Raw genomic sequence first — 24,841 nt, 5'->3', positions numbered from 1 at the left:
AAAAAAGTACTGCATTTGAAAAAAGAAGGTACTATAAGAAATGCAACCAAATCAAAGATTAAGCATTCTTAAGGCTTTTAAGTACAGATAAGAAAATTAGACAATAATAACAAATGCCATTAAGTTGACAGGCTAAAACTAGTATTTTTAAAATTTCCTAAATATGTGATTGGAGATGCTTCTGATGGCCTTGAAAAACTAATATTCCACATTTCCCAGTGTAATGAACATTTTATTTTTAAAGCAAAACAGATTTTGTTGCACAGAATTTAAAACAGACTGTAGCTTATGTAACTAAATTTAATGGCCTAAAATATTTTCTCCTAAATCATGCTGCACATATTTTATTAATCTATGAATAAAAATTTATTCCAGGATGGTACTGCACATATTTAATCATAGTCAAGTCTCTCTTCATCAGAAGATCAAATATAGCTAATATTACTTAGAAAATGGGAACTACAAAGGGCTTTAGAATTAAGAAACATTTTAAAACCACATTTAAATTCAAATACTACTTAACACAATTTTCACCCTGAAGCATCAAGGATAAACTTGAAGTACTGGCTTTGTTCAGAGTAATCAAGATAAAAACATCAAATAATTTAGTCTGCAAAATGATTTTATTAAATATTTAGAGACCTAAATTAAAGTTCCTGGAAATATATAAATGGTAGAATATATGTAGCAAATTATAAATACAAGTTGAAAACTAACTCAAAATAATATAGATATTGTTAATTGCTGCTTCTCTGTTACCTAAACAAATATATGCTGATAATTAAACTAATAAACCACAAACATGAAATAATCAAATATTAGAGAAATAACAGAAAAGATACACTTAAAATATTTCACTGATATATAAATTCACTAATATTGTGTGTTCATAAATAAAACACTCTGATAATAACATAGGCTTTAATTCAAAAGAGAATTTTTAAACTCTTTTATAAATCATAAAATTTTCAAGATGCACTTTGGCCTAAAATGCTTTCATTCTTGACCTCAGCCCAGATAAATATTTTGGAAAGCTGGAAGAAAAAGTGTATTTCCTAGTTGTTTGAGGTGTCTGAATATGATTGGAAAAAGAAGATATTTTTCCCCATTCTTACTTGGGCGCTTTGCCACTCATTCACACATGGCATAAATTTAAACTTTGAATTGGCATGTACAAGATCCTCTATGAGGAAATCACAATCCAGAAATAAAAGCTGGCGATTTCTGAAGCAGAGCCCAGCAACATATGCAGTACCTTGCTTCCTCAGTGGTGAACCAGGCTTTCCCTCCAGCCAGGTGTCTGCGCTGCTATACATACAAAGCCCAACTCAACATGTGAAAGTCCCTTGCAAGGAAGTAAACCACAGGAACAGTATACATCAGTCCTATAAAATTACAAATATATATACATAAGGGATCAGAAGCTGGAATCAAAAAGAGCTCACCGGCTTCCGGTAACATCAGACTAGGTAGTACCTACCACCTCTCTCACTGACGACAACTTTCCGCCAGGCAAAACAAGAAGCAGTTGCCTGAGAGCATCCAGATGCTACTAGGGCAGTGAAGACTTGCAGGGCCGTGGAGAAGCACACCTCCACAGGTGAGCCCATTTGGACATCTGCTGAGCAGAGCTTTCAGAAAGGTCACGGGGAAACGGGACAAGAACTGGAGCTCAAGGTCTATCAAGGAAAAGAGGCCTGGTAAACGCTCCTGGCTCTGGGTGAGGCTAACATTCTGAGAGGAAAGATGAACCAGAATCTGGAACTCAATCCAACTTCAAAATCTCATGCCCTTTCTTTCTAGATCACGGTGATTCAGGATCCTAAGTCCTCCTACCCACCTTCCGGAAGCAAAAATACATCCATCCTGAAGGAAGATCAGCATCGCCCTCCCTCACGTCATCTACTGTTTTTCACCTACCAGGTCAGCACACAGGGTAACAACAGTTAGGTACACAAGGAGAGGGGTCAACAACATCATGGAAAACAGGAGCCGACCAGATAATCAAGTTATTAGACAGACTTCATAAGAAAATCAAAGTTGTGCCTGAGAAATTTGTCAGAAAATTAGAAAAAAAAATTTTTTTTAAGTACCAAATAGAAATTCTAGAACTGGAAACAAACAAACAAAACCTCCTGGAATTGAGAATTCAATGAAAGGGTTTAAAAAATTAGACACAGTTAAAGAATGACTCCACAGCACATCATCACAGGCGCTGACAAAATCAGCACAATCCATGTTGCAGGAAACGCTATAAGAAAAACAACTCGGTATCTTCAAAAACTTGCAAAAAGACAAAAAAAGAGATATGAAGCAGAAACCTAAAAATTCAAGAGACTTCAGAAATGCATCAACCAATCACAAGGTGGGGACTATGACCGGACCCCAATAAACGTGCTTTGGGAAAAAACAACTGTGAGATCCGTAACACAACTGGAAACCTGAACTCTGAATGGATATGAAGATATTAGAGAATTATTGCTTGCGTTTGTTCTACGTAGGTTTGATAATGATTTGTGATTATGTTAGAGAAAAGTTCTTATCGTTCTGGAGGGAATGGACATATTTACAGATAAAATGATAGTATGACTGGAATATCCTTAAAATAATACAGGTGGGGTAAATAAATACAGTTATAGATTAAAGCCAATTGCCATGAGTTAATTACTGAAAGAGGTGATGGATTTATGCAAGTTCCTAATACTTTTCAGTTTACTTTTGCTTGTGTTCAAATTCTTCATAATAGGTAAGTTGTCTTTGCCTACTACTTTTAGATTTGTAGAGCTCATTAGAAAAATTGGCCCTTTTCATTAGTATTAGAATTTTAAACTTTATTTATGGTTGCTTTGTGGTATAGTTTTCCATTCTAAAGTAGTCAAACTTATCAATATATTCTTTCATAAATGCATGTCATGCTTTGAAAAGGCACCCTGCCCTACCCTAGGTTTATAATATTCATCTATGATTTCTTTTGCACTTTATGATTTCACTCCCCCGCCTCACATTTAGATTCAGACCCACCTGGAATTTATTTGGGTAAAGAGTAAGACTAGGGTCAAACTTTTCTTTTCCAATAGCTACCAGTTGTCCCAACACAATTTACTGAATAATCCATCTTTCTATTGACTTGAAATATTGCCTTTTATTACTATAAATTCCCATATATAGTTTGAGTATATTTCTGTACTGATCCAAAGATTTGTCTATCTCAAGCCAGCAGTATTGTTTAAATTACCTTGCCTTATATTTTAATGTTACTTATTAAATAAAACAATTTTTTGGAGTTTCTATAGTGGCTCAATGGTTATGAACCTGACTGGTATCCAAGAGGATGCAGATTCAATCCCTGGCCTTGATCAGTGGGTTAAAGATCCAGTGTTGCCGTGAGCTGTGGTGTAGGCTGCAGACACGGCTCAGATCCTGAGTCGTGGCTGTGGCTGTGGCAGACAGCTGTAGCTCAGATTGGACCCCTAGCCTGGGAACTTCTATATACTACAAGTGTGGCCCTAAAAAGAAAAAAAAAAAAAAAATTTCTTCTGGCTACTTTTATATATTTATTCTTCCTCATATACTTCCAATGAGTTTCAAGTTTCTTTTAAAAATCCTTACAGGATTTTAATTGGTTGCACCTTTATTAATTGATACATACGCAAAACTGTTACCCTTACACTAAGCCTCGCTCTTCAGGAATAAACATCATTTTTTCCAGCAATTCAAAATTTTTGTCTCTCTTGGTATTTACGTCTCAGTTGGAGAGTGTCTGGCACACAGCAATCCGGGGAAATATTTGCTGAATGAGTGACTCCGTTGTACCAGTATTTTGGGATTGTTATTACTAGAGAAGTTTGAAAACTTTAAGAAGTCAATAGTGTGTATAAACAGTTTGATGTTAGAGAAAAAACCAGTGCTTTTGACTAATTAGAACCTTCAGTCGGTGTCTGTTTTGGACACCTACACAAAGATGTTCCCTGATATTTAGAATGACCTTAAAGCTCTGTACAATTCCAAGGTATCTTTACAATAAACAAACACATATAATTTAATATTAATTTACCATAAAACGTACTTTCTTGACTCCTACTCCTTAGAAAATTGGTTCGCATGGATCACAGAAGGGGTCACTGGGCTGGGAAACAAGCCAAAAGACTGGTGTATTAGAAGATAGGTACTGACGTGAACTAAGCTAATGCCAACAGAAACAGAGAGAGATTAATTAAACAGGAGAAAAAAGGAGTCTAAAAGGATCTCAGAGTTTGAACTCAAGTGGCTGAGAATAATGGTACCAACAACAGAAATAGGCAAATTAAGAGGTTAGCCAATTTTAAGGAAGAAAATTTTCATTTAAACTGCCGATTTGGAGCTGAAGCACAAAGTCCAATACACAATAATGATGAAGTTCTAGCGGTGGGACTAAAATAGTGATTTGACAGTCCTCTGTCCAGAGGTGAGGGTGAAGCTCTTGAAATCAGTCTTCTATAAAAACTGATTATTTGAGTCTATCTTATCACCAAACAACCGGTAAGTCAAGTACCACTGCTCACCGTTACTCTTAGTCATCATTTCTTAAAAAAAAAGAAGGGATCAAGTAAAAATATAAAATGTGAAAAATTTTTTTACTTTTTTTTTTCTTTTTAGGGCTGCACCTGTCTCTGGGCTAGGGGTCAAATTGGAGCTGTAGCCATTGGCCTATGCCACAGCCACAGCAACATGAGATCTGAGCAGCGTCTGTGACCTACACCATAGCTCACTGCGACACCGGATCCTTAACTCACTGAGAAAGGCCAGGGACTGAACTTGCGTCCTCATGAATGCTAGTCAGATTCACTTCTGCTGAGCCATGACAGGATCTCCTGTAAACCTTTTTTAAAAACGCAATTATATAAAGCTAAAGGAAACCACTCAGTACTGGTAACTGAGCTTTATAACCAGTGATGCCAAGAAGAAAAGCAGGGAAACTCCAAGGATGCTTATTACTGTAGGTTCAATTAGAGAATTGGGAGAAAGGGGGGATGCTGTCACATACAAACAACCCTTTTAAAGTCACCAAAATCAACTGCTAAAAAAAAAAAAATAAGGCCAAGCTTGCTCTAGTTTTATAGTGATATGTATGTCTACAGAAGTATAATTTACATTTTACATGGATTTTAAAAAAACAGATTTTTGAGCTTCAAATTCCATTGCAACATCAGCCAGCCTCATTAATCCACCTTCGACTCAGTTTTTAAGAGTTTGTAAAAGAGATGTTAATGTCACTTCTCATCATTCTCCAAGCCCACGTGTTAAGCTTAGCAAAGATTAATTATAAAACACTAATCATTAAGTTACATTAGTCTAAATCCTATTCCAGTAACTCTGCAATAGGAAAAACTTCAAAATGTACAAACTTTCACTGCACTTGACAAGTGTCACATGTTAATGAGCTGTGGTGACACAGAACGTAACACAGACCTCATTCGTAATCTTTTGTTAATTTGTTCCATTTCATTTGACAGCATCGATGATAGTTTAAGTTTCCAATGTGCCATACTTCAAAATAAACCCAGAAGAAAGAACAATCTATAATTTATATTTTTTCATTTACTTAGACTTGGCCTATTCCAAATTAGCTATTTTATCATACATGTATCTTCACCGTGTAACATTTATGGTTTCAAGTCCTCTCTTTCCAATATTCTCTTTAAAACATCTCAGCATCACATCCTCAAAGCTTAGAAACTTTGCCATGAGAGTTTAAATGGATTCATCGAAGGGTAGAGAGAAAAAGTGAATAATGCATTTAATACGTCCTTGACTCCACTGAGTTCTTAACGATGGGTGGACATGCATACGCACAGGTAACATGAGGGATCACATTTAAAATATGAGTAGTGTATTTTTCCAGAGTTCCCGTCATAGCTCAACAGTTAATGAACCTGACTGGCATCCATGAGGACAGGGGTTTGATCCCTGGCGTCGATCAGTGGGTTAAGGATCCAGTGTTGCTGTGAGCTGTAGTGAAGGTTGCAGAGGTGGCTCGGATCCCGAGTTGCTGTGGCTGTGGTGTAGGCCGGCAGCTACAGCTGCAATTGGACCCCTAGCCTGGGAACTTCCATGTGCCACGAGTGCAGCCCTAAAAAAAAAAAAGACAAAAGACCAAAAAAAAAAAAAATGAGTAGTATATTTTTAAAATGTGGTGATTTATATATCCTATATCATAGAGATTACAGATTAAAGATTCTATCTAAAGTAGACATTTTCTGGGAGCTGCTCCATGGGAATTCCAGAGGAACGCTGTAATGTTTATATTCGTTGGAATATGTACCCACAAGTAATTGGACTCAGCATGGAAACTGAAATAAGCCTTTCAAGTATTTAAAATAAATTTTCCAACATCATCCCAAGGTGAAAAGTGATTTCTGGTCATGTTTTCAATCTTTTCCAAGTATATACTGCAAAGAATTTCTCATTAGTAAGGCTTTACATAAAATTATATGTCATTACCTGATGATATTTCCTGATGATCGCTTTAAACCTCTTAAGCTTTACTTACTTGTTAAACATTAGAGAAAGACTCCTGTGAGGTATATGAAAATCAGCTTCTGGACCTTTGTGGAAAATTTCACAGCCAAATTTTACCGAATTTAATGATGGGACCTAAGGTACTCAAATCTGCTAAGAAAAAAAGGAGCAGTGCTCGGTAACTGCTTGCTAACAGATGAGTCATCTAAAGCAGTGCTTTAGCTTCTACTTTTCCGTAACACAGAAACCTTCAACGCTTTCCCGCTGAAAACACACCACCTCCTTGGCTCACCATGGGCAGTCTCACCATCTCCCTCAGCCTTGATTCCCTGAGTACCAGAGCAAAATCCCATCCCTGCTGGCCTGGCCGGCCAGGTCTCCAAACACGCCTCCTCCTCCTGGCTCCTATTTACACTTCTGCTCCCAGAATGACAAACTCCAGGCCCTGGCTCTGGACGACACAGATGACAATTCCCGTCAAGACCTATCCTATTCTATGTGATGGATGAAGCCTTTTCTGATCATCTTGGGCAGAAAAGATTTCCTCCTTGTGACAGCATTTTGGATGGTTTCGCTGCATCAAGACGCAATGACAGCTACTCACCAGCTGAGTACCAAGCTCTGGCGAGTGGAGAGAGCCACCACCTGGCTCGGCTGCTCTTTCTGCCGCTTCTGCCACAGATGCTCACTGCGCAGGTTTAGACTTAGGCATGCAAAGGGAGCATGTTCCTACTCTGGCACCAGCAGGCCGTATGGAACTGAACAGAGCTGTCCTTCTAAAGCCAAGGAATCTCTAGGAACATGAAGTGACTTGAAACAGTCTAATTCTGTTCTCACCCTAGAGCAAAACAGAGAGGCAAGTAGTAAATGACAGCAGGGAGGAGCTTTGTGAATGAGACAGATTACACGCTGCTTTCCTAGAAGGTCTCTGGACAATTCTCTCATTTCCTAAAAGTGGGTAATTATACTAGTGGGCTACAAAACCTGGAATGATGCGTAACTGAAATCAGTCGGATCCAGGTAAGCTCATATCAAAATTACTTTCACACAGAGAATAAAGCTTACTGCTCATGAAAGCTGGTGAATGAAAACATCATAATAGCTAGAAAAGAAAAACTTTGGAAAAAAAAAGTCCTTACTTTTATTGCTGCAATTAGTTTTAACTAAGAGCTGGCAATAACGATGATCCCCAAGATGTCACGGGAACTTTTAAAAATTTGTCAAGTCATAAAATAAACTTAGGAGAAAACATAATAAATTTGTTTGTAGCCTACACAAGTTTACAAGAATTAACGCTTGATGTTAAAAGATTAGTGTAGATTAAAACTCATGCCATGATTAAATCTCATTCTGCAAAGTAAAACAGACCTAAAGGAAAGGAAATGCTAACACATTTGTATACTTTCTGTGCTTAAATGACCATTTTAGACTTAACACCAACCTAAAAAAAGAAAATATCCAATCAAATATGTGAACAAGAAAAAAAATCATTTCATTTAGAAACTCTTAAATATTTATGCTTTTTAAACCTCTTTTTAACTCTTGATACAGATTTCTAGCCCAAAAGAATCAACCTAATTAAAAAACAAGTGAAAAATGGCTTTTAATTTAAGGACACCACATGTATAAAAGAACACTGATGCTTGTTTGTTGGCTTCAGATGTGAAATCAAATAGCATAGCCACATGGGCACAGGACTTATTTGCTTTCTAATAATTTTATTAGTGAATTTCCCATAACATCCCAAGCAGAGCTCATTAGAACTTCTGGCCTAAAACTTAGATGGGAAACTATTTTGAGAACCACTACAAACTCTATATCTGAATTGAGTAGCAAGAATAAAAATTATATACCACCAACACTAGAAAGCACAGCTAAAGACAGAGAATGTGGACCAGGTGCCAGGCCCCTGACCTTGCACCTATTTATGGGCACCCCCTACTCTTCACTACGATCTGGTGAAGGAGGCGCTGTTAGTGTCCCATTTTACAGATGAAACAACTGGAGCCCAAAGACACCAAATAATTCACTGTGAAGTCAGTCTGGCTCCAGCCTGTGTTTTCTAACATGACCCTACTTGTTTCTTAAACTGAAAAGTACTCTACAGGAAATGTAATGGAAATTATATCCCAATACATATTTATTTCCCACAGAGGGAAAGGAATTCTCAAAAGAGAAGTGAAGGAACATTGGCAATATCATATATTAGCAAAAAAAGGACTTTATTTTGAAAATAGAAAAATGAACTAAATTATATTTTTAAATACCGTGGATCAATATTTTTATATATGGGGCTTAGAATACCTAGAAGGTAGTAACTGAAGTATATGCATTCGTATCTTTTAAGAATATGAACATTTTTGGAAATCAGTACCAGTCTGTCTATATGTGAATAAGAGTATTGTGAAGAATACAAAAATAAGGAGTACTATCAAATTTTGCAGCTTTATTGTATTCTTTGCCTATATATGTACATACCTAGAGAGTTCTTTTCAATGATTTACACCCTGGGACTGATGTGGAATCAACAACGGTTTGATTCTAAAACTGATCTGTATGGTTTATCTGAAGCACATTCCAATCTTCTGTCACCTGTTCCCTCGGCTAACGTTTCACCACAGCATCCCTGGGCATCAGACCAAAAATGTCGCAGGACATCGGACCAGGTTAAGGGGCCCAAAGAGAAGAGATCATGAAGAGAGACAGCAGAAGACAGGGTGATCTGTGAGTTTCACGCAGTTCTTCCAGGTCCAGAGATCATCGTACAGGACAAAAACCAGTTCTGAAGGCAAAGCAGCCACCATCATGCCTGAGTGTTAACAGCTCTTTTCCCATTGGTGTCTGTGGGATGTTCTGTGCTGCTACTTTTTATGGATTCCAACAAGTTTTTAATTCTTTCACTTGCAGGCTTCTTTCGCTTCTTGACAAAAGATATGTTATTTGCTACAGAAGGCAGCAGCAGGGTGGCCAGCCCCCAGGGCTGGTTGCTTGACTGGCGTTCTTTAACTTCCTGATGTAAAATCCAGGCGCTTTCTCTGGCCAGCTCTACAAATTTTTGCAGCTGGCTTTGACTTACATTTTTGCTTATGTTGAGAGAGGTTTCAAATGGATTCTGAATGTGCAGTGGAGAAGATTCAGGTTTGTTTTGTTCCCTTCCCTATAGATTATTACGAGGAAGAAAAAATTTATAAGTACATGAAGGTCCCAGATATAAAAACCGTTTGGTTTAATAAAATGTCAAAACCATGTAAAATACTAGCATTAACTTTACAGGGTAAAGAATTTCTTTCTTCCCCAAGGGGACTGGGTATGCATGCTATGCATGAGTGCATATACGTGTACGTACTTCTGACTGATTTTTTCCACTGTACTTTTATGAGTATTCTTTAGAGAAAAAAAAAAACTAGGTTTATGAGCTATGGATGATGATGTCACTGCTCAGAAGAGAGGTATCTGGACTAAGTCAACCACTAAAAGTATTTTTAAAATAACATAAAAATTTACCTAACAGAATAGAGCTGGGAGAGAAAAAATTATGAAAAAAAAAGTGACAGAAAATAAGATACACTTATTTTTGAGACTTGCTATTACAGTGGGACTAGAGGCACACAGACTCAGAAGCCTTGGATTAAATATAGTAATTAATGTTTCCCAAGTATGAAATTGAGAAAGGAAGAGAAGGAACAAAGGATTATTCATTATTCATTTTAAAACTCTAAAAGTTTCCTATATACATTGCTAAAGATCTGACTTAAATAAGGCTCTGCCAAGTAAGACATCCCACAGAAATAAAAAGAAAAGCCAGAGCTACGACTCACATGAACATCAGTGTTCTATTAGCCTAGATGATCTCTCCCTTTCTCAAATGATATCACACACAGAACTTAAATCCCGCAAACCAGAAGTAAAGAGGCCTCAGTGTGGGCAGCCCAGTTAACCCCTAACTTCTCTCAAGCCTCTTCTGCCCAGCAGGTCCTGCCTGTCTGTCATCTCTGAGCCCCAAGGGGCCAGGGCACAAAAAGGGTCAAGAGCTTCCTGTGTTCTGCGCCCTCTTTTTCTACATTGCGTTCCACAGTTCTGTGCCTCTACCCACTCCCTTCCCCACACCTTCTCTCTCTCACTTGTTTTTAACAAAATCTCCATGAGCAAGATAAGGGATCGGAAAGAAGGAAAGAAAGAGAGTAGAACAAACAACAAAGACTATTTAAGTATGTGTTTTATGAAGCCAATATCCTAAGGGCTGTACCCAAATAACCACATACTAAACAGAATAAACCCAGAGAGTCATCTTAAGTATCCCCATTTACAGACAAATTTTGCCTAGGGTTTGCTCCGATATTTTCTTTCATGGAAAATGTCCATCATTCCAGCTACTCAGATGAACCCAAGTCATAAATTCACTCACCCAAGTTAAATGAAATCCTAAGGGCTCAAACTGAGGGAATTACTAAAATCTACCTTTGGGACTAGGTATTCTGTTTCTTCCATGGAAACCCAAATCCAGCTTAAAGAGAACTGGATGAAAAATTATGTTTTCTAAAAAACTTCTCAGAACATATTCCCCATTTTGAAAGACACAGTATTAGCAGTAAGTGACAACAAAGGTATCACGGCAAAGTGACAAAGGCAGATGTCCAAAGAGATGGTCTTTGCTCTTCTAAACACCAGATGAATGATCTTAGCCATGAGGCATCAATTTCCTTATCACTACCTATCACTGCAGCATTGACATGCAATGACATTTGTTAGAGTGATCTGAAAACCACTGAATATTAGGACAGCAGGAGACCACATACCTAATAACCAAATATTAAAACAGTATTTACCTGTCGAATATTTATGGAATTTTTATTGAAAGCGAAATTTCCAAAATATTCAAAAAATTCTTTCAGTAGTAATTCTGTAAGAAAATTAAAACAAGGAAAATAAGAAGAAAGTCCATTTCAGTCCAAAAAGGAACAAAGAGAAAAAAAACACCTACCTAGTGATTCTGTGTTTCCTGAAGGTTTAATTTTATTCAAGTCACGAACAAATGTACAGTTGTGGCCTTCTATTATACACTTATCTTCTGCATCTTTAATAAACAGAAACAAAAAATACATTTCTTTCAAAGATATTCTCTACTTCAAAAACCTATAGTCACATAAATCAAAGTTATCGATTCATGCACCCTATTATTAGTGTTTATATATATATATTATCAGCATTAGTAGGATTAAAACTTCATTAAAAAAGACTTGAGACCAATTATACTATTTTTACTTGAGCAAACTAGAACTGCCTATCAACATTCAGTGATTCCTAATCTATCTTCTGAGGTTATCAGTTTTCTAGTTATAAACGAAAACGCAGATTCACCAGCTTAAATCTTGGCACCATCTTAGATCAGTGATACTTAATTTCGATCTCCATTTTCAATCCTACCAGCTTTTTATGCATTTACTTTCAACAATTTATCTATGACACACACAAACTGAATGTCCTAAGAGTTTTGAAAAACTTCAGATAATTGCTAAAATGCAGTGCCCTAGAGGGACTGAGGTTCGGTACAAGTTCAACAGCACAGTGGACGTAAGCATTCACCTTTTCTAACAGTACTTATAAGTTCAGTGGTTAACTGTTTCAAAACTAGGGTTATTGATAAATACACACCATGAAATCCCTCAGCCATTCTAATCTACCTTCCACTGTACAATACGCAGGCAACCTCCTCCTCCTAAACATCTAAGCGAGGGCACCTGAAAACAGCATCCACCTTTCCTAGCTCCAGGATGGCGCTCTATCCTTTGTGTCCTGCGCTCCTCCAGCACTTACTGAGGAGTGACTGCTTGCATGTTGACCACTCCCTACCTGCTCCCTGGTCTGGGATTATAGCGGCCCCTGTCCAATCACTGTCCAACTGCCCCTCCTCCCAGCCCAGTCCACAACAACAGTGTCCATCTACAGCAGGCACACAATCCAGAATCTGAACAATCGCTGATATTTGACTTTGTGTGATTGTGTGTTTGTGTGTGGGGGGGGAGTGGTTCTGGTTATTTTTTGGTTAAGGCCTGAGTTACTGACATAAATTCCTCAAGAATTATTCTAGATTCTAACTTTAATCCTAGATTCTAAAATTAACTGCTATAAATTTTAATAGCAAATTTGATGTGCTCTATTACACGACTTAAGAATTTATATACAGTTCCACTTAGATCTATATTTATGGGACTTGGGCATGTGTTTCACTATTTCAAATTATCAACAGTTTATATTATTCATGACACAGTGCCAATCACATATATTGATGCTCTTTTAGCTGCTGTGTCCTTGTTTATCCCCCAGGAATATATTTCCAACAGAAAAATGAGATCCACACTAAAATATTCTTAGGAATGTACAATGATGAAAAACAGACTATCTCTATGAATCTTGGTCTTCACTGAAAGAGTTTTTAACAGAAAGCAGTAAATCTGAAAGGAGAAAAAATATCTTCTGGTTTAAGATAGGGCCACCTTGGTTTTCTCAAAATCCCTAACAAAAGCACTCAAACCTAACAAACAACTCAGTCTTTTTCCCTCTCGCCCCTGCGTCTCTCCTTTTAAACTACCACCCAAACACCAGCTACACAGTCCAATGTAATAGCCACTAGTTACAAGCGGCCACTACAACTAAAAATTCGGTTTCTCAGTCACACTAACCACGTGTCAAGGGTCTGATAGCCATGGGTGACGACTGGCTGCCCTGAGGTACAACATGGACAGAGGACATTTCCCCGATCACGGAAAGCCCGCTGGAGAGCACTGCCGCAGAGAAATGATTCTCAATCTACTCAGACATACAATGCCCTATTGATTTTTGTTCATTCCTGTGGCAATGACATTCTTCTTAAAAGTATTGTATAAAACACTGGTAAAAACTCTTGAGCAAATACAAACTTTCTTAGTTGTGAGAAAAAAATGCTTTGTAGGCACCTTAACTCTAATGATAGGGTCCTTCCCCTTAAGTGAACTTAAAACTCAATGAAAAAAATTAAGGTTATGTATTTACTAAATTTGATTTTTTTGCTTCCTTTGGAAACCTTTAGATTCTCATGGGTTGGTACAGCAATTACCACACCAACATGATACATAATGGTAAGTGAAATTCACTGAGTAACATTCTCACAGACACATTCAGATTGATAAACTTACCCGCATTTTTCAGGGAACTAACACTGTACTACCATAACTCAATCTGTCACAGAGATCACTACTGGCCATGGTATATAGATAACTAGGGGCTACATATAGATAATCACATCTATGGGTTATAAAATTAACTGAGGCTAATCTTTCTGGTCAAAAGAACCAAAATCAACACTGCATCAACCTCATGCATTTCTAATAAACAACTTGAAGTGGACAGGCGTCTGAGTAAGGAACGTAACAGGAGGTGCCAAGTTTATATGAAACCTGATTAATTTTTTCTTTGGTACAAATCCTTTATAATGCTGTATTTTTATAAGGACAGTTTACTGCAACTAAACCTGAATAGCTAAAATTATATACCTAACTATATTCGACTTCTATTACAACTATTAACAGGGCCAAACCTTTCAATATACCATGGGTCAGCAGTAATTAAATGAGAGAAGCCAATAGGTGATTCTGCTTTACTAGTTTATGCAAGCTAACTTTTTAGCATGGGAGGGGCACACATGTAAAACGCTTAGGCAACTGCCATTCTGCTTCCCACCCATCGTGCCAACATAATAAGCATTTCAGAGGGAATGATTCCAAACCCTAGATCCAGGAGTTCCCATTGTGGTTCAATGGAAACGAATCTGTCTAGCAGCCATGAGAACGCAGGTTCGATCCCTGGCCTTGTTCAGTGGGTTAAGGATCTGGCATTGCTGTGAGCTGCGGTGTAGGTCGCAGACGCGGCTTGGATCTGGCGTTGTTGTGGCTGTGGTGTAGGCCAGCAGCTGTAGCTCCAATTAGACCCCTAGCCAGGGAACCTCCATCTGCACTGGGTACGGCCCTCAAAAGAAAAAAAAAGGAAAGGAAAAGGCACATTCTCGGCAGCAAAGCGAAGAGCATAAACAAGGAAGTGAAGAGAAAATGTCACAATCATGTTATTGGCTGAAATGAGGGAACATGTGAAGAGATATGATGGGGAAGAGGCTGGAAAAATGGGTTGTGGCTACAGGTAAAGATCTGAAACACCAAGCTGAGTAAACTGAGGTTTACTCTATAGGGAAGAAGATCCCTTTAATGTTATTTTAAACAGGGAAGATCCAGGGACATACTTTAAAAGAATGATCTGGATGCCACATACAGGATGGGCAGATGATGGAATATATACACATTTTAAGTAAATTCCTGAATTATCTTCTTTTTATTTATTTTTTTGGCCATACCCATGGTATGTAGAAGTTCCTGGGCGAGGGAATGAACCCACGCCACAGCAGTGACCTTAGCTACAGGATTGACAACGCTGGATCCTTAACCTGCTGCGCCACCAAGGAACTCTGATTATCTTAGAATTTAGGGCTGTAATACTTTAGGATCTCGTCCAGCAGTCTACCAAAATTTCAACTTATTTAAAACATAAAATTAAAAACTTAGGATCATAAAATAGCATGAGACGGTTTTTAGCATCTCTAAGAGAAATCTGCAAATAGCTTCAGACTTGGAAAGCCATCTCTGAAGCTATGATCTGATTAAAAACTGCATCTGGGATCTGTTTTTTTTCTAAGGTCATTCCAAGCTTGGTCAACTAAGGGAGAGCCTCCAGCTGTCTCATGAGAGTTGTTAAAACAGTGTTACCAACTGATAAAACAAGTCAGAAGCCTCAAAAAATTCTCCATTTCACAAATCATCGGCTCTCATGACCCCTGGTGGACATTAAGAAAATTAAAAACACTGAAATTTTAGATTCGAAGGCTTTGAAAATACATGACCTCCAAACACACACGTGTACACACACACACACACACACACACACACACGCGCGCGCGCGCGCAGCTTTGATAACACCTGGTAATTCTATCCATTCAAAAATTAGAAAACTGAGAGATGCTTTCAGTCTCACCCGCTAGGGATTTCAAGGAGTCTAGTGTTGGAAGAATAGGGGGTGATCTCCTCTGGAGAAAGAAGATGACCATCATGGTGAGGGAGAAATTTGTAATCCAAGCACCAGGAATACTACTTGTTAACGAATGCACTCGAGCCCAGCATCGGATGCTGAACACCAAGGCTCTCACGCGTGAGTCCAGGGCACCGTACAGATAAAGCAGCTCGGAACTTTTCAAGGCGATCCTTCAAAACAGAAAAATAACAGGCATTTTCGAGCTCCCAAATTATGATCCCAGAGTAGGAAAAAAACACATTCCTGGGGACATACCTATATCTTACTATACCTGAACTTCAGAACAACATAAGCAGATCATCAAAAGCATTATGCATTTGCAACGGGAAATTTAATATGAATCGTTATACATTCATTACCATAAAAACATTCTTTTAAATGCTAACAACCACGACACAGTTTCTAAAGCTTCAATTTTTTAAATCAAAGTACCTAAACATGACTTGAATAATAAGGGAACACACTACATAAGTGCTCTCTATTAACTATCATAGACATATTTGTAAATGAGAGGCTTCACACCTCAGCTGCACAGTCCTTTGTTTGAGTTATCATTAATTCACGTGTTTGTCTGTTGTACCCACTGCTTTTCTAATATTTTTAGGGGGCATTTAAGAATCTCCACAGTAAAATGTCCAGGTATGACTCTATAAATTTAGATCAGAGAAAATACAGACAGAATGAACAAAGTCAGCACCACAATCTATTTGGGCTGCAGGCATTTGGAACGATGTTCTGCAGAGTGATTAAAACTAAGCTGGCAAGTTTATTTCTGGTCTTCCTATTAGATGTAGCTGGAAAGGAAATGCAGTCATTTGTAGGATTTACACTGGCCACAGGGAGAAAACATAATGATTCTTCCAGCATAAAGATTTCCTGATAACTGAATTTTTAAACTAATCTGATCTCATTATGGATTACAGGTGAGGTAACCTTACACTTTACCATCCAAATCAGGACACTTTAAAATAGGAAAGGGGAGTTTTATCTAGTGCTTTGACAGACAAGGAAAACATTCTACTTACTTTATCAAGAAAGTAATAAAGGTCTTAAAATTCAACCCAAATTACTTAAAAGTTTAATATTTATAAAAACCACAACCCATGAAGATAAAATGTCGATTAAGAAAAAAAACTTCAGAGCCTATTTTCAATAAATTTTCTATTCATGTTACAATGCAAAGAATTATAAGAAATATTTTAAAATTAAGCTCCTACTGATCAAAATACATCTTGCAATTTCTCAAAGAGCCAAGAGAGGGCACAACATCATTGAACAGTTAGCAATTCCAGACTCTGTAAAGCACCACCAAGGTTGGCACTTACTTCCTCAGTTTAGAAAAGAGGAGGAGAGAAAAGAAAAAAAAGGCGGCATTTAAGTGAGTGAGGAAATGGAAAATTAGAAATCCATGATGATCAAATGTTTTATCTATGTAAATGAAGCTAAACTAAACAAAAAATAAGTATCAAATAGTGTGAGGTATCTGATGTAAAGAAGCAATGTAAGAGTATAAAAATCTGAAGCATATTAAAATAAAAATTTAAAAACTATACCAACAAGACAATGAAAAAAACACTATTACAAAGTTCATAAATTTCATTTTATTCTATTTGCATACTATAAAGAAAATATAACAATGATAGAAAATACAGTACATATTTTTGTTTATTTTTACTCCATGGGTTACTTGAGAGAATTCAGAAGTACTTAGCACTGACTTGACAGTGAACACCTGAGCTGAATCAAAACTGCTCTAGATTAGATTTTCTAAATCTATTTTTAGTTCTAATTATTTATCTAACAGAGAGTATAGTGAAGGTAAATGCATGCAATAAGAATACTAGAGGGAAAAGAAAAACTCTTCAGCTGAGTTTTCCCTATGAGAACCAGAGAAAAGCAATCAGAGTCTGAAGGAACTTGTCATCATCAACCCCATTTTTTTTTTTTTTCCCCCTCCTAGGGCCACACCCAAGGCATATGGAGATTCAGGTTAGGGGTCGAATTAGACCTGTAGCTGCCAGCCTACACCACAGCTAGGACAACGCCAGATCCTTAACCCACTGAGCGAGGCCAAGGATTGAATGCTTTCTTGCGAATACTAGTCAGATTCCTTAATCACTGAGTCACAACAGGAACTCCCCCCCCCCTTTTTTTTAAGCAAACAGGTTGATAATAAAATAAAGACATACTGAAGAAAAACTATGCAGTCCTAGAGTTGCGGGCTGCTCAGGCCACTGTGTGACCTCCGTTTGTTTGGCCAAAAGGTGACTCCATCTAGAGGCGATTAAGAGGTCAGACTCAAGGTGCTACTCTATTTTCTAAGTGTACCTAAAAGACTAGAGAAGACTACATACTTACGAACTTTTGAGATGTTACCAGGCTACTTAAGTAAGAACAATGAAATACAGTTCTTCTCAGAAGGTTAACATTTTAACACAGTATCTTAACATTTTACTAGGAATACACACGAAAGATACAAAGAGCATAAGAGAAAGTATTTCCTACTTTTTAATTCGAGCATTAAATTTTTAAAAAATTATTATTAAAGCATCTCAAAGAGTCAAAAGCCATTGTTTCTGTACATGAAAACCTATGCTAACAGCTTGTAACACTCACATTTAAGATAACAAATAAGAAATCATACCTATTGTTAGTGGTCAAATCACACTGAAACCCGGAGGCCTGGTGCGAGAACCTGACCAGGGGACACCGAGCATTTAGGATCTTCTGCACCCCGACACAGCCGGGGCCAAAGTGATCAAGGCACTCCCCTATCACAGACAGGATCTTCTGAGTCACAATTCTTTCCGAAGGAACATTTTTCACTTGAAATTCCATCAGAAAATTTCCTGAAGCCTGAATAATAAAGACATTTATAAATAGGGGCTTTTTATAAAAAGGAATTTCTTAAACTTTTCTAAACCGATGCTCTAAGTCATTTCTGGCCAAAATATACACACACAAACAAAACCCCACACAAACACACAAACAAAAAAATTATTAAACACACACACACCAATCTCTTCATGCAATCACAGCCAAAAGCAGACCTACAAAATCTTCAGTTGTCTCAACAAAAAGACAACCTATGCATTGGGAGAAAATATTTGCAGATGATGCAACCAATGAGGGCTTAATTTCCAAAATATACAAACAACTCATAAACTCGGTCACAATAACAAAAAGAAAACCAATCAAAAAATGGGCAGAAGACCTAAACAGACAGTTCTTCAAAGAAGATATACAGACGGCCAACAGGCACATGAAAAGATGCTCAACGTTGCTAATTATTAGAGAAATGCAAATCAAAACCACAATGAGGTACCACTTCATTTTGGGCAGAACAGCCATCATTAAAAAACCTACAAATAATAAATGCTGGAGAGGGTGTGGAGAAAAGGGAACCCTCCTACATTGTTGGTGGGAAAGTAAATTGGTGCAGCCACCATGGAAAACAGGATGGAGGACCCTCAAAAAACTAAAAACAGAGCTACTTTATGATCTAGTAATCCCACTCCCGGACATATATCTGGAAAAGACAAAAACACTAATTGGAAAAGATACATTCATCCCTACATTCACAGTAGCAGTATTTACAACAGCCAGGACAGGGAAGCAACCTAAATGTCCACTGAGAGATGAATGGATAAAGAAGACATATAACATAAACAATGGAATACTACTCAGCCATTAAAAAGAATGAAATAATGCCATTTGCAGCAACATAGATGGACCTAGAGATTATTATAAGTCAAAGACAAATCATATGATATCAACTCTATGTGGAATCTAAAATATGACACAAATGAACTTATGTACAAAGCAGAAACAGACACAGACATAGAAAACAAACATATGGCTACTAAATGGGAAGGAAGTGGGAGAGGGATAAATTAGGAGTGTGGGATTAACAGATGTAGAAACTACTATATATAAAATAAAAAAGTTCCTACTGTATAGCACAAGGAACTATATTCAATATCCTGTGATAAACCATAGTGGAAAAGAGTATTAAAAAGAATATACGGAGTTCCCGTCATGGCTCAGTGGTTGACGAATCCGACTAGGAACCAGGGGATTGCGGGTTCGATCCCTGGTCTTGCTCAGTGGGTTGAGGATCCGGCATTGCCATGAGCTGTGGTGTAGGTTGCAGACGCACCTCGGATTCCACGTTGCTGTGGCTCTGGCGTGGGCCAGAGGCTACAGCTCTGATTGGACCCCTGGCCTGGGAACCTCCATATGCCGCGGGAGCAGCCCTAGAAAAGGCAAAAAGAAAAAAAAAAAAAAAGAAAAATTAAAAAAATAAAAATAAAAAGAATATACATATATATAGATGAATAACTGAATCACTTCGCTGTACACTAGAAACACAACATTATAAAATCAATTATACTTCAATAAAAATATTTTTAAACAAAGCTTCAGTTGTCCTTTGCTTCTCTAGAGTGTAAAATACCAACCTATGCTGATGCGACTCAGATGTGGCGTTGCTGTGGCTATATCATAGGCCAGCGGCTACAGTTCAGATTTGACCCATAGACCGGGAACCTCCATATGCAGCAGGTGCAGCCCCGAAAAGACAAAAAAAAAAAAAAAAATTCACTATGAAATCTTCAGAGTTCCCGCCGTGGCTCCGTGGTTAACAAATCCGACTAGGAACCAGGAGGTTGCAGGTTCAATCCCTGGCCTTGCTCAGTGGGTTAAGGATCTGGTGTTGCCCTGTGCTGTGGTGCAGGTCACTGACATGGCTTGGATCTTGGGAAGCTGTGGCGCTGGCTTAGGCTAGAGGCTGCAGCTCCTATTGGACCCCTAGCCTGTGACCCTCCATGTGCCGCAGATACGGCCTTAGAAAAGACAAAAAGACCAAAAAAAAAAAAAAAAAAAAAACCTAAAAAATCACTAGCTTTTTAGAATTAACTTATATACCAGAGTATATTATATACAATAAAGTAATACTATATGTAGAACCACAGACTATAAATTCAGTGAACATACATGTGGCCTTTCCATTTTCATCAAGATCTATAAACCCAAAGTAGTTATAACAGGAAATATATGCATACGATGTAAGCAGATCAATAGAATAAAAAAGATAGTATATAAATAGATGAAACTGTATATAGGAATTTATTATTTAATAAAATGAACTCCAAATTACTAGAGGAAAATTGCCATTCAATGAATGAGTCAAGTGGCCATTTAAAAAAGACTAGTCCAAAACCAAAGTAAACTGAACGTGGATCAAAGACTTAAATGTAAAATGTTTCTATCAGTAAAGCTGCTATAATCTTAAGCACATATTTCAAAGTATATGTTTATAACAACAGCATAAATTAAACTAACATACAAAATGCTGTCAAATTGTTTAGTGAGACTACAGCGCTGCCTTTTAAAATATCTTTTTTCTAAATAGCTCTCTATTTCAGAAATCTAAGTTCCAACTCAGTTTTCAACTCCTCCCTCTGCTTCCAAAAACAACAACAACAACAAAATGTTTCTTACTTGTATGACAATAGAGTGATTAATAATACTGCTGCAGGTAGCAGTCAACATTTAAACACTCAGTAAAGGCCAAAGCACTGTTGATCAGTTCTCTCAGACACTTCATGATTTGGTGCTATAGCACTACCCCAACTTTATTATTATTATTATTATTTTGTCTTTTTGCCATTTCTTGGGCCGCTCCCGAGGCATATGGAAGTTCCCAGGCTAGGAGTCAAATCGGAGCTGTAGCCACCGGCCTACGCCAGAGCCACATAACGCGGGATCGGAGCCCATCTGCAACCTACACCACAGCTCACAGCAACACCAGATCCTTAACCCACTGAGCAAGGCCAGGGATCGAACCCACAACCTCATGGTTCCTAGTCAGACTCATTAACCACTGAGCCACGACGGGAACTCCTATCCCAACTTTATAGCTAAGCTGAGGCACAGAGAATGTAAATCATCTCCCCAGGGTCACACAGCTAGTAAGTAAAAGAATTATTCTGCAGTTTCACTCCCAAGCTCAAGTGCTCACCATTATAACATGTTATCATGTACCTTGATTACTCAGCAAGGTCTTTTACTTAACATAAAAATAGCCTAACACAATTTAAGTGTTGTGTTAAAGAATTTAACAAGAATTTAATGCAACTCCAAGGACATTAGTCTTAATAAGACTGATTCATTTCACTTTGATGTATTTTGTATTCCTTAGCAGGGACCCTTCTGCTAGGTAATTATAAGCTGAGCACAGAACATATGTCGGGCACTGTGTGGGACAAGAAAATGAACAATGGTCCCTGCCCTGCCCACACTTACCACACAGTGAGACTCACATGTCAACCACTCACTAAACATAATACAGGCAAATTGGAGACAGACAGAAATATGAGCAAGGTACTACAAAGAAGGCATGACTGGACCAGGAAAAAAAAAAAAAAAACACAAGCATGGAGTCAAGAGGTGGAGTCAGAAGTAGGCCTTGAAAGCTGCTTGGGAATAACAGCCAGGAATGGAAGGAAAATGGTCCTCCCTGAAGAGACAGAACAACTGTTTAGCTGTTATTCATATTCTAAAAGTGCCTGACAATCAAGTAATTAAATGATGGAAAACTAGGCGTGTGCAACTATGGAAGGAGAAATTATTACTAAAATGAATGAGACAGCTCATTTCAATTCTATGTTAAAAAGAAGAACCATTCTAAGTCTGTGGACGATCCAATCTGTGTTTTAAGATAACTCCAGCAGAGACTGAGGGCTGGAATACCAAGGCGTGACACAAGGAATATGTCAAAAGCAGGATGTTACGATTAACTAAGTGAGAATTTATAGGGACCAAAGTTTTGAGGATGTAACGGAAGACCCAAAAGATAGCTATCTTTGCTTAGATGACAGGAAATGTGAGGAAAGCTAAAATACCACTACTTAACATGTGAATCATATATAAGAACTTTTAAAGAATATTTATAAGGAGATGAAGATAGAAGTTTTGTTTTCAATGTTAAGTTTCAAGTTTCAACTGGACATCTACAGAGATGACCACTAGTCTGAAACACAAGAAAGAACAGGGTCATAAAAACATCTTACAAAAACACCGAATCCTGGGAGTTCCCACTGTGGGTCAGTGGTAACGAACCTGACTAGTGTCCATGAAAAAGTGAGTTCAATCCCTGACCCCGCTTAGTGGGTTAAGGATACAACATTGCCATGAGCTGCAGTGTAGGTCACAGATGTGGATCGGATCTGGTGTTTCTGTGGCTGTGGCGTAGGCCGGCAGCTGAAGCTCCGATTCGACCCCTAGCCTGGGAACTTCCACATGCTATAGGTGCGCACCCCTAAATAGCAAAAACAAACAAACAAAAAACCCCAGAGAATCCTTTTCAAATCAAAACTGTAATTAAATTAAAGCATCTTTTATACTATTTGGGATGACAGCAAAGATACTGATGAACTGTACTGTCAGACATGCACGTTAATAACAACGTAAATGGGATACATCATGCCTAAAGAGTAAGAAGAAAGGAGGGAGCAAAGGGCAGAGTAAAGAAAGAATGCAACAGGAAAAGAAAAGGAAAGGAAAGCAAAGCAAAGAAAAAGCATATAAAATAGGAAGTAAAAACTAAGACAGTAGAAATAAACCCCCAAATTACCAGTAATAATAAATAATAAATTAAAAAGAGTCACAGATTGGACTAAAAGCATAAAATTCAGTGTCTATTTATACCCAAAATATAACAACATATGTGAAGGCTGAAAATACACATGTAGAAGGATAAAATGAGACAAGTAACAGGAGCCACCTTAACAAACAAAAAAGAATTTAAAGGAAGGGTATTTATAGAAATGATGGACGTAATTTAATGATAAATGAAGAACCCACTAAAAAGGTGTAATAATCATATACCTATATACCTACATGTGGCTAACAGATTCTTTGAGTAAAGCAAAAAGCAAAAGAATTCTAAGGAAAAATTAACAACAACAAAAAAAAATCATGAGATGTAAAAAACACTTCAGAACTAGATCACACAGATTAAAAAATCAGTTAAAATACACATAATCTAGTAACACAATAGGTAACCTTGGCCTAACCGAAAAACTTCCAAAAGAATGACTGTTGTATTATATTTGTTTAAGATTTACCAAAAAATGATCACATATTAGACCATACAAAGAAAGACTTTACAATCCCAAAGAATCAGTATCAAATGGATCATATTCTTTTACCAAATTGTTTAGAAATCATTGGCACAATACTGTAAATCAACCGTACTTTAATAAAAAAAATTTTTTAAAGAAATCAAGTTAAAATTTTGTTAAGTCCAAAATTTATTTTTTCTAATTATCTTAACTTTGCGATTTATAGAATTACCTTTTGGGCACTAAAGTTTCCAATTTCATCCAGATCCAAAAACATGTCCAAATCACATCCTAATTTCCCAAAACTGTTCACTGAAGAGCCAAAGGGTCTGACTGCACAGCCTGGAAAATATGCAGCCGCTATGTCCTCAATAAGAGAGCAGGTGAGATAGCGGAGTTTGGTGTTCTCTTCTGTGAGCTGGAATGTCTTCAGGAGGGCAGTCAGCTGATCATCTACCTAGCTGGCCAAAAGAAAACCCACAAAATACAGAAAACATTCAGGTAAAACTATCATTTTACTTGTAAAGATGTGATGCCTTAGGAGAACAACCTGAAAAATACAGTCTTTTAAAATTTAGCCTTAACAGTGGATTTTACAAATGAGGAATGAGGACCAGCAAAATGAAATCTGGCTAGGGGAGTTCCTGTTGTGGCTCAGCAGTAACAAACCCACGTAGCATCCATGAGGATGTAGGTTCGATCCCTAGCCTTGCCCAGTGGGTTAAGGAACCAGCACTACCGTGAGCTGTGGTGTGGGTCGCAGACACGGCTTGGATCTGGTGTTGCTACGGCTGTGGTGCAGGCTGGCAGCTGCAGCTCCAATTCGACCCCTAGCCTGGGGACGTCCATACGCCATAGCTTGGCCCTAAAAAGCAAAAAAAAAGAAAGTTGGCTAGAATTAAAACTATTGCTTTTCTTGGGCCATGAGTATAAAGTATTGTTCTAGGAAAACAAAAATAGTCAAATGCTCCAGTGGAGGAGGTCAAAACAACCACAAAGCCAGACATTTAAACAAAGTTGACGGGAGAGAAGAACACTGTGAAAGGCGAGAAACACTAGAAATAAGCAAGGCTTCAGGGAATGAAGGTCCGAGATCCCTCAATTCC

General features: G+C 37.8%; 1 protein-coding gene across 32 annotated transcripts in view; it reads right to left on the bottom strand.

Annotated features, from left to right (window-relative positions):
* MTPAP (mitochondrial poly(A) polymerase) overlaps nucleotides 1-24,841 on the bottom strand; it is a 133,287-nt gene that overhangs the window by 99,642 nt on the left and 8,804 nt on the right. For 16 of the 32 annotated variants that reach the window (XR_014817088.1, XR_014817083.1, XR_014817086.1 and 13 more), the window contains exons 4-10: nucleotides 23,968-24,192; nucleotides 18,254-18,465; nucleotides 15,553-15,779; nucleotides 11,480-11,572; nucleotides 11,325-11,398; nucleotides 8,977-9,655; nucleotides 7,103-7,336 (exon numbers count right to left, since the gene is read on the bottom strand). Coding sequence is in view for 2 of the 32 variants with exons in the window: in NM_001317082.2 (NP_001304011.2) it covers nucleotides 9,302-9,655; nucleotides 11,325-11,398; nucleotides 11,480-11,572; nucleotides 15,553-15,779; nucleotides 18,254-18,465; nucleotides 23,968-24,192 (1,185 nt within the window). In the remaining 30 variants the exon portion in view is untranslated. Of the gene's footprint in view, nucleotides 1-604; nucleotides 7,337-8,701; nucleotides 9,656-11,324; nucleotides 11,399-11,479; nucleotides 11,573-15,552; nucleotides 15,780-18,253; nucleotides 18,466-23,967; nucleotides 24,197-24,841 lie in introns of those variants that run through there. The other 16 variants (XR_014817097.1, XR_014817099.1, XR_014817098.1 and 13 more) reach the window with 6 other exon arrangements.

The sequence above is a fragment of the Sus scrofa genome, chromosome 10 (genome assembly GCF_054392235.1).
Source record: "Sus scrofa isolate SSC_HxYL_T2T_F1_AM1 chromosome 10, Sscrofa_HxYL_maternal_Yorkshire_Landrace_v2.0, whole genome shotgun sequence".
Classification (NCBI taxonomy): Eukaryota; Metazoa; Chordata; class Mammalia; order Artiodactyla; family Suidae; genus Sus; species Sus scrofa.
This window is presented reverse-complemented; position numbering and strand designations above follow the sequence as displayed.